This window comes from Panulirus ornatus, chromosome 6 (genome assembly GCF_036320965.1).
Source record: "Panulirus ornatus isolate Po-2019 chromosome 6, ASM3632096v1, whole genome shotgun sequence".
Taxonomy (NCBI): domain Eukaryota; kingdom Metazoa; phylum Arthropoda; class Malacostraca; order Decapoda; family Palinuridae; genus Panulirus; species Panulirus ornatus.
Genome location: NC_092229.1, coordinates 16,891,710 through 16,906,844, shown reverse-complemented (window position 1 = coordinate 16,906,844; position 15,135 = coordinate 16,891,710). Strand labels below are relative to the sequence as shown.

The following is a 15,135-nucleotide window of genomic DNA, read 5'->3' as shown; positions in this document are numbered from 1 at the left end:
GTGTGGTGTGAGGTGGTTTGATCGAGTAAGTAACGTATGGGTAAGAGAGATGTGTGGAAATAAAAAGAGCGTGGTTGAGAGAGCAGAAGAGGGTGTTTTGAAATGGTTTGGGCACATGGAGAGAATGAGTGAGGAAAGATTGACCAAGAGGATATATGTGTCGGAGGTGGAGGGAACGAGGAGAAGAGGGAGACCAAATTGGAGGTGGAAAGATGGAGTGAAAAGGATTTTGTGTGATCGGGGCCTGAACATGCAGGAGGGTGAAAGGAGGGCAAGGAATAGAGTGAATTGGAGCGATGTGGTATACAGGGGTTGACGTGCTGTCAGTGGATTGAATCAAGGCATGTGAAGCGTCCGGGGTAAACCATGGAAAGCTGTGTAGGTATGTATATTTGCGTGTGTGGACGTGTGTATGTACATGTGTATGGGGGGGGGTTGGGCCATTTCTTTCGTCTGTTTCCTTGCGCTACCTCGCAACCGTGGGAGACAGCGACGAGGTATAAAAAAAAAAAAAAAAAAAAAAAAAAAAATATATAGTTTAAGCTCCCACATAAAGAAGGTTTAAGCATTTCTGAGGAGATGCTCATCGAGCAGGCCAAAGTTTTTCATAAAGAACTAAAGCTAGACTATGACTGTGAATATTTGTAAGGATGGTTACACAAGTTTAAGTGGCAATATGGAATTTCAGTACATAGAGCGTGTGGTGAAAAGTGTAGTGCTGACACTTAAGCTTGCACTGTAAGGTTGAACTAATAGAATCGATAAAAACTACAATTCTCTTGTAAACAACCAACAGCAATACATACAGGTAGAGAGAGCAAGTGCACAAGGCAGTTGCCTGGCTGGTTGGTTGGTTGTCTGGGCTTTAAGCTTATCAACTGCCAGGGTCATTAAGGTTGTCAATGTAAGCTACATCCACCAACCAAAAAATCTACACTTTCTTTAGGTGTTAAAAATAGTTCTAAGACCAAATACACTCTCACTATACATGTGACCCATGACCTGGCTGAAAATGATGCAGTATGGGCTTGCTGCCTTGATGATAACAATAAAACAACAATAGTAACAAGAGTCATCCAAAGCCAACTACCAATCTATGGTCATTCGGTACATTAACTACTTGTCATAAAGCTGTGACAAAGTCTGCAGATGAATTTGCACACTTAGTGGCAGCGGAAAACTTAGCCCCAGAGTAAGTGCATAATGCTGATGAATCTGCCCTGTACTGGCATTGTATGCCATGAAATACCCTTGCCATAAATACTGCAGAATCTCCATCTGGGGACACTTCTGCTGTAATCTGATGTAACAATAAAAACCTTGTTTGGAAGCATTAATGGTTGTATTTTTATGCAGGGGGTTCCCTTGGGGGTCAATTTCTGTTTTCTGGCATTTTCTGTTTTCCCGAGATTGCCAGATTAAAGAGGTTCAACTCATATAATGAAAAAAATAATGAGTTTAGGGTAACTTGTAATGTGATGTTGCCACCCAAAAAGTTTCAGATTTTGGAGCATTTCAGATTTTGGATTTTCAGATTAGGGATGCTCAACCTGTACAATAAAGATTATAATGAGAATCCATTATGAAATAAAATGGATAAAGGAGACAGATTACACAATGGGTGAAATGATAATCAACAAATGAAAAAAAAAAAGTCAATTTATCATCATTTGTGACAACAAAATCTTCATGCAGAAATTTACTCACTGCCTTTTGATTCTGTTGATCCTAGAAGGAACATAGTCATGCCAAAGGAAATAAGCACTGCTGTCACATACTCATAATACTCATATTTCTTTGAACTGACAATTTTTCCCATCATCATGGTGGGAATAATTTTTGATGCTTTGGCTAACACCTGAAAATGAAAAAAAAAATAGTCTGAAAACCAAATTCAAAAACAGTAATGCTAACAGGCAAGCTTATCCTTTTATACGATTTTGGAGCATATGCAAGAAAATATTTTGATGACTTTTTATTTTAAGTATTGCTAAATTTCACAACTAGCAAAGTATGACTTGGCTTATGTTGGAAAAGATTTTGAAGATGTTTCTTATTTTTAGTCTTACTAAATATCAAAACCAGTAAGCTATGACAAGTAAAATGTTTCAGTCATATATTCCACTAAATAATGCCACAACACCCAAAACAAAAGGAAACAAATTAAAAATCCCTAAACTTATGATCTATATCACCCTGAAAAGTGTTACAATTATGAAAATACTGATGGGTGGTAAAACGACAGAACACAAAATGAAAAGAGTTCCATGACAGGATCTCCCTTCCAACACCGGAAAAATCTAAGCAACAAGAGCATAAGTATACACATATGATCATAGCTTATGTACAGAAACTGCAAGGACAAGGGTCAATATCACTCAAGCAAAATGAGTAAATCTATCTCTTATTTCCAAACTAAGAATGGTTTAGTCCTCATTCATAAGAAAAAATTATGGTTTTCATATTTCTTTATGGAGGAAATGGCAAACATGTATCGCTACCCCCTACTTCAGCAGGGTAGTGCAAAGAAAACAGACAAAAAAGGCCACATTCATTCACACTCAGTCTCTAGCTGTCATGTGTAATGCACCGAAACCACAGCTCCCTATCCACGTCCAGGCCCCACAGACCTTTCCATGGTTTGCCCCAAACACTTCAAATGCCATGGTTCAGTCCACTGACGGCATGTCAACCCTGGCATACCACATCGTTCCAATTCATACTATTCCTTGCATGCCTCTCACCTTCCTGTACGTTCAGGCCCCGATTGCTCAAAATCCTTTTCACTTCATCCTTCCACCTCCAATTCAGTCTCCAGCTTCTCCTTGTTCCCTCAACATCTGACGCATAAATCCCCTTTGTCACCTTTCCTCGCTCATTCTCTCCATGTGTCCAGACCATTTCAAGACAACCTCTCCTGCTCTCTCAACCACACTCTTTATTTCCACACCTCTCTCTTACCCTTTCATTTCCTACTTGATCAAATCACCTCACACCGCATGTTGTCTTCAACATTTCATTTCCATTCAACCCTATCTATAGCCATGCCTTGCAACAATGTAATATTGTTGGAACTATTATTCCTTCAAACATACCCATTTTTGCTCTCCAAGATAACGTTCTCTCCTTCTACACATGCTTCATCGCTCCCAGAACCTTTGCTACCTCCCTCACCCTGTGACTCACTTCCACCTCCATGGTTCCATTTGCTGCTAAATCCCCTCCCAGATATCTAAAACACTTCATTTCCTCCAATTTTTCTCCATTCAAATTTACAACCTAACTAACTTGTCTCTTAACCTGCTGAACCTAATAACATTGCTCTTACTCACATTTACTCTCAACTTTCTCTTTTCACACACTTTTCCAAACTTAGTCACCAACTTCTGTAGTTTATCAGTCAAATCAGCCACCAGAGCGGTATCATCGGCAAACAACGACTAATTCTCTTCCCAGGCCCTCTCATCCCCAACAGACTGCATATTGCCCCTCTCTCCAAAACTCTTGAATTTACCTCCCTAACCACCCCATCCATAGACAAATTAAACAACCATGGGGAAATCACACACCCCTACCACAGATCGACCTTCACTGGGAACCAATCACTCTCCTCTCTTCTTACTTGTACACATTCCTTACATCCTTGAAAAAAGTTGTTAGAAGGAGTGAAAAGTTTTTATTGAGGATGTAAGGCTTGTGTACGTGTAGGAAGAGAGGAAAGTGATTGGTTCTCAGTGAATGTAGGTTTGCGGCAGGGGTGTGTGATGTCTCCATGGTTGTTTAATTTGTTTATGGATGGGGTTGTTAGGGAGGTGAATGCAAGAGTTTTGGAAAGAGGGGCAAGTATGAAGTCTGTTGTGGATGAGAGAGCTTGGGAAGTGAGTCAGTTGTTGTTCGCTGATGATACAGCGCTGGTGGCTGATTCATGTGAGAAACTGCAGAAGCTGGTGACTGAGTTTGGTAAAGTGTGTGAAAGAAGAAAGTTAAGAGTAAATGTGAATAAGAGCAAGGTAATTAGGTACAGTAGGGTTGAGGGTCAAGTCAATTGGGAGGTAAGTTTGAATGGAGAAAAAGTGGAGGAAGTAAAGTGTTTTAGATATCTGGGAGTGGATCTGGCAGCGGATGGAACCATGGAAGTGGAAGTGGATCATAGGGTGGGGGAGGGGGCGAAAATCCTGGGAGCCTTGAAGAATGTGTGGAAGTCGAGAACATTATCTCGGAAAGCAAAAATGGGTATGCTTGAAGGAATAGTGGTCCAACAATGTTGTATGGTTGCGAGGCGTGGGCTATGGATAGAGTTGTGCGCAGGAGGATGGATGTGCTGGAAATGAGATTTTTGAGGACAATGTGTGGTGTGAGGTGGTTTGATCAAGTAAGTAACGTAAGGGTGAGAGAGATGTATGGAAATAAAAAGAGCGTGGTTGAGGGAGCAGAAGAGGGTGTTTTGAAATGGTTTGGGCACATGGAGAGAATGAGTGTGGAAAGATTGACCAAGAGGATATATGTGTCGGAGGTGGAGGGAATGAGGAGAAGTGGGAGACCAAATTGGAGGTGGAAAGATGGAGTGAAAAAGATTTTGTGATCGAGGCCTGAACATGCAGGAGGGTGAAAGGAGGGCAAGGAAAAGAGTGAATTGGATCGATGTGGTATACCGGGGTTGATGTGCTGTCAGTGGATTGAATCAGGGTATGTGAAGCGTCTGGGGTAAACCATGGAAAGCTGTGTAGGTATGTATATTTGCGTGTGTGGACGTATGTATATACATGCGTATGGGGGTGGGTTGGGCCATTTCTTTCGTCTGTTTCCTATATATATATATATATATATATATATATATATATATATATATATATATATATATATCTGAAACCACACTGCTCTTCCCCAATCTGATGCTCTGTACATGCCTTCACCCTCTCAATCAATACCCTCCCATACAATTTGCCAGGAATACTCAACAAACTTATACCTCTGTAATTTGAGCACTCACTCTTATCCCCTTTGCCTTTGTACAATGGCACTATGCACGCATTCCGCCATTCCTCAGGCACCTCACCATGAGTCATACATACATTAAATAACCTTACCAACCAGTCAACAATACAGTCACCCCCTTTTTTAATAAATTCCACTGCAATACCATCCAAACCTGCTGCCTTGCCGGCTTTCATCTTCCGCAAAGCTTTTACTACCTCTTCTCTGTTTACCAAATCATTTTCCCTAACCCTCGCACTTTGCACACCACCTCGACCAAAAACACCCTATATCTGCCACTCTATCATCAAACACATTCAACAAACCTTCAAAATAACTCACTCCATCTCCTTCTCACATCACCACTACTTGTTATCACCTCCCCATTTGCGCCCTTCACTGAAGTTCCCATTTGCTCCCTTGTCTTACGTACTTTATTTACCTCCTTCCAGAACATCTTTTTATTCTCCCTAAAATTTAATGATACTCTCTCACCCCAACTCTCATTTGCCCTTTTTTTCACCTCTTGCACCTTTCCCTTGACCTCCTGTCTCTTTCTTTTATACGTCTCCCACTCAATTTCATCTTTTCCCTGCAAAAATCGTCCAAATGCCTCTCTCTTCTCTTTCACTAATACTCTTACTTCTTCATCCCACCACTCACTACCCTTTCTAATCAACCCACCTCCCACTCTTCTCATGCCACAAGCATCTTTTGCGCAATCCATCACTGATTCCCTAAATACATCCCATTCCTCCCCCACTCCCCTTACTTCCATTGTTCTCACCTTTTTCCATTCTGTACTCAGTCTCTCCTGGTACTTCCTCATACAAGTCTCCTTCCCAAGCTCACTTACTCTCACCACCCTCTTCACCCCAACATTCACTCTTCTTTTCTGAAAACCCATACAAATCTTCACCTTAGCCTCCACAAGATAATGATCAGACATCCCTCCAGTTGCACCTCTCAGCACATTAACATCCAAAAGTCTCTCTTTCGCGCGCCTGTCAATTAACACGTAATCCAATAACGCTCTCTGGCCATCTCTCCTACTTACATAAGTATACTTATGTATATCTCGCTTTTTAAACCAGGTATTCCCAATCATCAGTCCTTTTTCAGCACATAAATCTACAAGCTCTTCACCATTTCCATTTACAACACTGAACACCCCATGTATACCAATTATTCCCTCAACTGCCACATTACTCACCTTTGCATTCAAATCACCCAACACTATAACCCGGTCTCGTGCATCAAAACCACTAACACACTCATTCAGCTGCTCCCAAAACACTTGCCTCTCATGATCTTTCTTCTCATGCCCAGGTGCATATGCACCAATAATCACCCATCTCTCTCCATCAACTTTCAGTTTTACCCATATTAATCGAGAATTTACTTTCTTACATTCTATCACATACTTCCACAACTCCTGTTTCGGGAGTACTGCTACTCCTTCCCTTGCTCTTGTCCTCTCACTAACCCCTGACTTTACTCCCAAGACATTCCCAAACCACTCTTCCCCTTTACCCTTGAGCTTCGTTTCACTCAGAGCCAAAACATCCAGGTTCCTTTCCTCAAACATACTACCTATCTCTCCTTTTTTCACATCTTGGTTACATCCACACACATTTAGGCACCCCAATCTGAGCCTTCGAGGAGGATGAGCACTCCCCGCGTGATTCCTTCTTCTGTTTCCCATTTTGGAAAGTTAAAAAAATACAAGGAGGGGAGGATTTCTGGCCCCCTGCAAGGATGAAGTCTGTTGGGGATGAGAGAGCTTGGGAAGTGAGTCAGTTGTTCGCTGATGATACAGCGCTGGTGGCTGATTCATGTGAGAAACTGCAGAAGCTGGTGACTGAGTTTGGTAAAGTGTGTGAAAGAAGAAAGTTAAGAGTAAATGTGAATAAGAGCAAGGTTATTAGGTACAGTAGGGTTGAGGGTCAAGTCAATTGGGAGGTGAGTTTGAATGGAGAAAAACTGGAGGAAGTGAAGTGTTTTAGATATCTGGGAGTGGATCTGGCAGCGGATGGAAACATGGAAGCGGAAGTGGATCATAGGGTGGGGGAGGGGGCGAAAATTCTGGGAGCCTTGAAGAATGTGTGGAAGTCGAGAACATTATCTCGGAAAGCAAAAATGGGTATGTTTGAAGGAATAGTGGTTCCAACAATGTTGTATGGTTGTGAGGCGTGGACTATGGATAGAGTTGTGCGCAGGAGGATGGATGTGCTGGAAATGAGATGTTTGAGGACAATGTGTGGTGTGAGGTGGTTTGATCGAGTAAGTAACGTAAGGGTAAGAGAGATGTGTGGAAATAAAAAGAGCGTGGTTGAGAGAGCAGAAGAGGGTGTTTTGAAATGGTTTGGGCACATGGAGAGAATGAGTGAGGAAAGATTGACCAAGAGGATATATGTGTCGGAGGTGGAGGGAACGAGGAGAAGAGGGAGACCAAATTGGAGGTGGAAAGATGGAGTGAAAAAGATTTTGTGTGATCGGGGCCTGAACATGCAGGAGGGTGAAAGGAGGGCAAGGAATAGAGTGAATTGGAGCGATGTGGTATACCGGGGTTGACGTGCTGTCAGTGGATTGAATCAAGGCATGTGAAGCGTCTGGGTAAACCATGGAAAGCTGTGTAGGTATGTATATTTGCGTGTGTGGACGTATGTATATACATGTGTATGGGGGTGGGTTGGGCCATTTCTTTCGTCTGTTTCCTTGCGCTACCTCGCAAACGCGGGAGACAGCGACAAAAAAAAAAAAAAAAAAGAAAAAAAAAATCCAAAAAAAAAAAAAAAAAAAAAAAAAAAAAAAAAAAAAAAAAAAAAAGGGGAAAAAAAAAAAAAAATTTTAAAAAAAAAAAAAAAAAAAAAAAAAAAAAAAAAAAATTAAAAACAGTAAGCAACACAAGCTTATCCTTTTAAAACGATTTGGAGCAATGCAAAAAAATTTTGAACTTTTTTTTTAAAAATTTGCAAATTTCACAACTAGAAAAAACCCTTTTTTTTTGGAAAAATTTTAAGAGTTCTTTTTTTTCTTATAAATAAAAAAACCAGTAAGCATACAAGTAAAATTTTTCAGTCATATATTCCACAAATAATCCACAACACCCCAAAAAAAAAGGGAAAAAAATTAAAAAACCCCAAACTAATGATCATACACCCTGAAAAGTGTTACAATTTATGAAAATACGATGGGTGGTAAAACGACAGAACACAAAATAAACCTGACAAAATCCTCCCTTCCAAAAACCGGAAAATCAAGCAACAAAGCATAAGTAAAACACATAATCTGCTTATTACAGAAACTGCAAGGGCAAGGGGCAATATCACTCAAGCAAAATGATAAATCATCTCTTATTTCCAAACTAAAAATGGTTTAGTCCCCCATTCATAAGAAAAAATTTGGTTTTCATTTTCTTTATGGGAGGAAATGGCAAACAAAAGTATCCAACCCCCTACTTCCAGGGGAGTGCAAAGAAAACAGACAAAAAAGGGCCCAAATTCATTTACACCAGCTCTAGCTGTCATGTGTAATGCACCGAAACCACAGCCCCCATCCACTCCAGGGCCCCCCCCGACCTTTTCCCGGTTTGCCCCAAACACTTCAAATGCCATGGTTCATCCACGCGGCATGTCAACCCTGGCATACCCTCGTTCCAATTTATACTATTCCTTGCATGCCTCTCACCTTTCCCGTACGTTTAGGCCCCCATTTTCTCAAAAAACCTTTTTACTTCATCCTTCCACCCCAATTCGTCTCCGCTTTCCTTGTTTCAACATTGAATAAACCCTTTGTATTTATATTTTATTTAAAAATTTTTAAAAAATTTTGTTTTTCAACCACACCTTTATTTCCACACCTCTCTTAAACCCCTTTCATTTTCCCACTTATCAAACACCCCACCGCATGTTGTCTTCAACATTTTTTTCCATTCAACCCTATCAACCATGCCTTTCAACAATGTTTTGTTGGAAAAAAATTTTAAAAATTCCCTTTAAAAATCCCCTTTTTTCTCTCCCAAAAAATTCCTCCTTCTACACATCTTCCCTCGCTCCCAAACCTTTGCCCTCCCCACCCCTTACTCACTTCCCCCCCATGGTTTTCCCTTTCTCTAAATCCCCTCCCAGAATCTAAAACACTTCATTTCCCCAATTTTTCTCCATTCAAATTTACAAAACCCAACTAACTTTTCCTAACCTGCGAACCTAATAACTTGCTCTTACTCACATTTACTCTCAACTTTCTCTTTCACACACTTTCCAAAACTTAGTCACCAACTTCTGTATTTATCAGTCAAATCACCACCAGACGGTATCATCGGCAAACAAACAAATCTTTCCCAGGCCCTCTCACCCCAACGAGCAAAATTTCCCCTTTCCCAAAACTCTTGTTTTTACCTCCCTAACCCCCCCATCCATAAAAATTTAAAACAACCATGGGGAAAATCACACACCCCTACCACAGATCGACCTTTCACTGGGAACCAATCACTCTCCTCTCTTTTTTACTTGTCCATTCCTTACACCCTTGAAAAAAGTTGTTAGAAGGAGTGAAAAGTTTTTATTGAGGAGTAAGGTTTGTGTACTGTGGGAAGAGAGGAAAGTATTGGTTTCAGTGAATGTAGGTTTGGGGCAGGGGTGTGTGATGTCTCCATGGTTGTTTAATTTTTTTAAAGGATGGGGTTTTTAGGAGGTGAATGCAAGAGTTTTGGAAAGGGGGGAAGTATAAGCTGTTGGGAGAGAGAGCGGGGAAAGTGATCAGTTGTTGTTCGCTGATGAACAGCGCTGGGGCTGATTCAGTGAAAACTGCAGAAGCTGGTGACTGAGTTTGGTAAATGTTGAAAGAAGAAAGTTAAGAGTAAAGTGAAAAAGAGCAAGGAAAATTAGGTCATGGGGTTTGGGGGGTCAAGTCAATTGGGAGGTAAGTTTGAATGGAGAAAAATGGAGGAAGTAAAGTTTTTTTAGAATCTGGGAGGGGATCTGCAGCGGATGGAACCATGGAAGGGAAGGGGATCAAGGTGGGGGAGGGGGCGAAAATCCGGGGAGCCTTGAAGAATGTGTGGAAGTGGGAAACATTATCTGGGAAAGCAAAAAGGGGTATGCTTAAGGAATAGTGGCCCAAACAATGTTGTATGGTTGCGAGGCGTGGGCTAGGGATAGAGTTGTGCCGGGAGGAGGATGTGCTGGAAATAGTTTTTTTGAGGACAATGTGTTGTGAGGTGGTTTGTCAAGTAATAACGTAAGGGTAGAGAGATGTTGAAATAAAAAGGCGGGGTTGAGGGAGCAGAAAGGGTGTTTTAAATGGTTTTGGGGCACAGGAGAAATAGTGTGGAAAGTTTGCCCAAGAGGATATTTTTTGTCGGAGGGGGAGGGAAGAGGAGAAGGGGAGACCAAATTGGAGGTGGAAAAGGAGTGAAAAAGATTTTGTGATCGGGGCCTAACAGCGGGGGGGGTAAAAGGGGGGGGCAAGGAAAAGATGAATTGGATCGATGTGGTATACCGGGGTTGAGTGCTGTCTGGTTGAATCAGGGAGTAAAGCGTCGGGGGAAACCATGGAAAGCTTGTAGGATGTAAATTGCGTGTGTGGACTATTATATACATCGTAGGGGGTGGGTTGGGCCATTTCTTTCGTCGTTTCCTATATATATATAATATATATATATATAAATAAATATTTAATATATAAATATTTTCGAAACCACACTGCTCTTCCCCAATCTGATGCCGTACATCCCTTCACCCTCTCAATAAATCCCTCCCATAAAATTTGCCAGGAATACTCAACAAATTTATACCCTGTAATTTGAGCACTCACTTTACCCCTTTGCCTTTGTCAATGGCACTATGCACCATTCCGCCCTTCCTCAGGCACCTACCATGAGTCAACATACATAAAAACCTTACCCAAACCTCAACAAACAGTCACCCCCTTTTTTTTTAAAAAATTCCACGCAATACCATCCAAACCGCCCTTGCCGGGTTTTTACTTCCCCAAAGCTTTTACTACCTCTTTTTCTGTTTACCAATATTTTCCCAACCCTCGCACTTTGCACACCACCCCACCAAAACACCCCATACGCCACCTATCATCAAACACATTCAAAAACCTTTAAAAAAACTCACTCCATCTCCTTCTCACATCACCCACACTTGTTATCACCTCCCCATTGCGCCCTTCACTGAATTCCCATTTGCTCCCTTGTCTTTCGACTTTATTTACCCCTTCCAGAACATCTTTTTATTCCCCCCTAAAATTTAAAGATACTCTCTCCCCCCCCCCAACTCTCATTTGCCCTTTTTTTTTACCTCTTGCACCTTTCCCTTACCCCGTCTTTTCTTTTTTACGTCTCCCACTCAATTTCATCTTTCCCTGCAAAAAAAGTCCAAATGCCCCTCTCTTCTTTTTTCACTAATACCTTACTTCTTCTCCCCCACTCACTACCCTTTCTAAACAACCCACCTCCCACTCTTTCAGCCACAAGCACTTTTTTTCGCAATCCATCACTGATTCCCTAAATACATCCCATTCCTCCCCCCTTTCCCCTTACTTCCATTGTTCTCACCTTTTTCCATCTGACTCAGTCTCTCCTGGACTTCCTCATACAAGTCTCCTTCCCAAGCTCACTTACTCTCACCCCCTCTTCACCCCCAAAATTCACTCTTCTTTTCTGAAAACCCCAAAAAATCTTTCCCCTTAGCCTCCACAAGAAATGACAACTCCCCCCCAGTTGCACCTCCAGCACATTTAAAACCAAAAGTTCCCCTTTCGCGCCCTGTCAATTTAAAACTAATCCAAAACGCTCTCTGGCCATCTCCCTACTTACATAAGTAACTTTTGTATTCTCGCTTTTTAAACCAGGTATTCCCCAAAATCATCCTTTTTTAGCACAAAAATCTACAAGCCTTCACCATTTCCATTTACAACACTGAACACCCCATGATACCAAATTTATTCCCTCAACTGCCACATTACCACCTTTGCATTAAAATCACCCAACCCTTTAAAACCCCGTCTCGTGCATAAAAAACCAAAAACACACTCATTCACTCCCCAAAACACTTCCTCTCATGATCTTTCTTCTCATCCCCGGGTGCATATGCAAAATAATCACCCATCTCTCTCCACAACTTTCAGTTTTACCCAATTAATCGAGAATTTACTTTTTTACTTCTATCACATACTTCCACAACTCCTGTTTGGGGAGTACGCTACTCCTTCCCTTCTCTTGCCCTCTCACAAACCCCCCTGACTTTACCCCCAAACTTTCCCCAAAACCACTCTTCCCCTTTACCCTTTGAGCTTCGTTTCACTCAGAGCCAAAACATCCGGGTTCCTTTCCTCAAACTACACCTATCTCCCTTTTTTTTTCACATCTTGGTTACATCCACACACATTTAGGCACCCCAATCTGAGCCTTCGAGGGGGATGAGCACTCCCCGCTGATTCCTTCTTCTTTTCCCTTTTTTGGAAATTTAAAAAAAATACAAGGAGGGGAGGATTTCGGGCCCCCTGCAGGATGAAGTCTGTTGGGGATGAGAAGTTTGGGAAGTGAGTCAGTTTTTCGTGATGATACGCGCTGGGGGCTGATTCAGTGAGAAACTGCAAAAGCGGTGACTGAGTTTGGTAAAGGGGTTGAAAGAAGAAAGTTAAGAGAAAATGTGAAAAGAGCAAGGTTTTTTAGTACATAGGGTTGGGGAAAGTCAATTGGGGGGTGAGTTTGAAGGGAGAAAAAGGAGGAAGTGAAGTGTTTTAGTACTGGGAGGGGATCGGGCAGCGGAGGGAAAAACAGGAAGGGGAATGGATCATAGGGGGGGGGAGGGGGCGAAAATTCGGGGAGCCTTGAAGAATGTGTGGAAGCGAGAACTTTAAACTCGGAAAGCAAAAAGGGTATGTTTGAAGGAATAGTGGTTCCAAAAATGTTGTATGGTTGGAGGGGGGGCAGGGATGATTTGTGCGCAGGAGGATGGATGTGCTAAAAAGAGATGTTTGAGGACAATGTGGGTGTGAGGTGGTTTGATCGAGAAAGTAACGTAAGGGTAAGAGAGATGTGGGAAATAAAAAAGCTGGTTGAGAGAGCGAAGAGGGTTTTTAAAAGGGTTTTTGGGCACAGGGAGAGAAGAGTGAGGAAAGATTGCCCAAGAGGATAATGTGTGGGAGTGGGGGGAACAGGAGAAGGGGGGAGACCAAATTGGAGGTGGAAAGAGGGAGTGAAAAAGATTTTGTGTGATCGGGGCCTGAACATGCAGGGGGTGAAAGGGGGGCAAGGAATAGAGTGAATTGGGGGCGAGTGGTATCCGGGGTTGACGTGCTGTCAGGGTTTTGAAAAAGGCATGTGAAGCTCGGGGGTAAACCATGGAAAGCGTGTGGATGTATATTTTTCGTGGTGGACGTAGAATACATGTGTATGGGGGTGGGTTGGGCCATTTCTTTCGTCTGTTTCCTTGCGCTACCTCGCAAAAGCGGGAGACAGCACAAAAAAAAAAAAAAAAAAAAAAAAAAAATATATATATATATTAAATATCATACTATCTTTCATACTATATAATATATATAATATATATATATTATTATATAATATATATATATATATTATTATAATCTTTTTCTTTTAAACTATTTGCCATTTCCCCATTAGCAAGGTACATTAAGAACAAGGACGGGCCTTTGAGGGAATTCCTCACCTGGCCCCCTTCTCTGTTCCTTCTTTTGGAAAATTAAAAAAAAAAAAAAAAGGGGAGGGTTTTTACCCCAACGCTCCCTCCCCTTTTAGTCGCCTTTTACAACATGCAGGGAATACGTGGGAAGTTTTTTTCTCCCCTATCCCCAGGGATAATAAAAAATAATCTTTCTTTTTAAATTTGCCATTTCCCGTTAGCAGGTAGCTAAGAACAGAAACTGGGGCCTTGGGGAATATCCCACCTGCCCCCTTCTCTGTTCAATGGCACTATGCATGCATTCTGCCAATCCTCAGGCACTTCACCATGATCCATACATACACTGAATATCCTCAAAAACCAATCAAGAACACAGTCACCCATTTTTTTTTTATAAATTCCACTGCAATACCATCCAAACCCGCCACCTTGCTGGCTTTCATCTTCCGCAAAGCTTTCACTACCTCTTTTCTGCTTACCAAACAATTATCCTTGATCCTCTCACTTTGCACATCACCCCAACCAAAACACCCTATACCTGCCACTCTATCATCAAACACATTCAACAAACATTCAAAATACTCACTCCATCTCCTTCTCACATCACCACATCACATCACATCACATCACATCACATCACATCACATCACATCACATCACATCACATCACATCACATCACATCACATCACATCACATCACATCACATCACATCACATCACATCACATCACATCACATCACATCACATCACATCACATCACATCACATCACATCACATCACATCACATCACATCACATCACATCACATCACATCACATCACATCACATCACATCACATCACATCACATCACATCACATCACATCACATCACATCACATCACATCACATCACATCACATCACATCACATCACATCACATCACATCACATCACATCACATCACATCACATCACATCACATCACATCACATCACATCACATCACATCACATCACATCACATCACATCACATCACATCACATCACATCACATCACATCACATCACATCACATCACATCACATCACATCACATCACATCACATCACATCACATCACATCACATCACATCACATCACATCACATCACATCACATCACATCACATCACATCACATCACATCACATCACATCACATCACATCACATCACATCACATCACATCACATCACATCACATCACATCACATCACATCACATCACATCACATCACATCACATCACATCACATCACATCACATCACATCACATCACATCACATCACATCACATCACATCACATCACATCACATCACATCACATCACATCACATCACATCACATCACATCACATCACATCACATCACATCACATCACATCACATCACATCACATCACATCACATCACATCACATCACATCACATCACATCACATCACATCACATCACATCACATCACATCACATCACATCACATCACATCACATCACATCACATCACATCA

At 41.6% G+C, this 15,135-nt stretch overlaps 1 protein-coding gene across 2 annotated transcripts in view; it reads right to left on the bottom strand.

Moving 5' to 3' along the window:
- The window catches only part of sll (adenosine 3'-phospho 5'-phosphosulfate transporter 1), a 143,733-nt gene that overhangs the window by 27,540 nt on the left and 101,058 nt on the right, over positions 1 to 15,135 (bottom strand). For both annotated transcript variants that reach the window (XM_071662654.1, XM_071662653.1), the window contains exon 6: positions 1,708 to 1,858. In XM_071662654.1, coding sequence (XP_071518755.1) covers positions 1,708 to 1,858 — 151 coding nt within the window. The remainder of the gene's footprint in view (positions 1 to 1,707; positions 1,859 to 15,135) is intronic.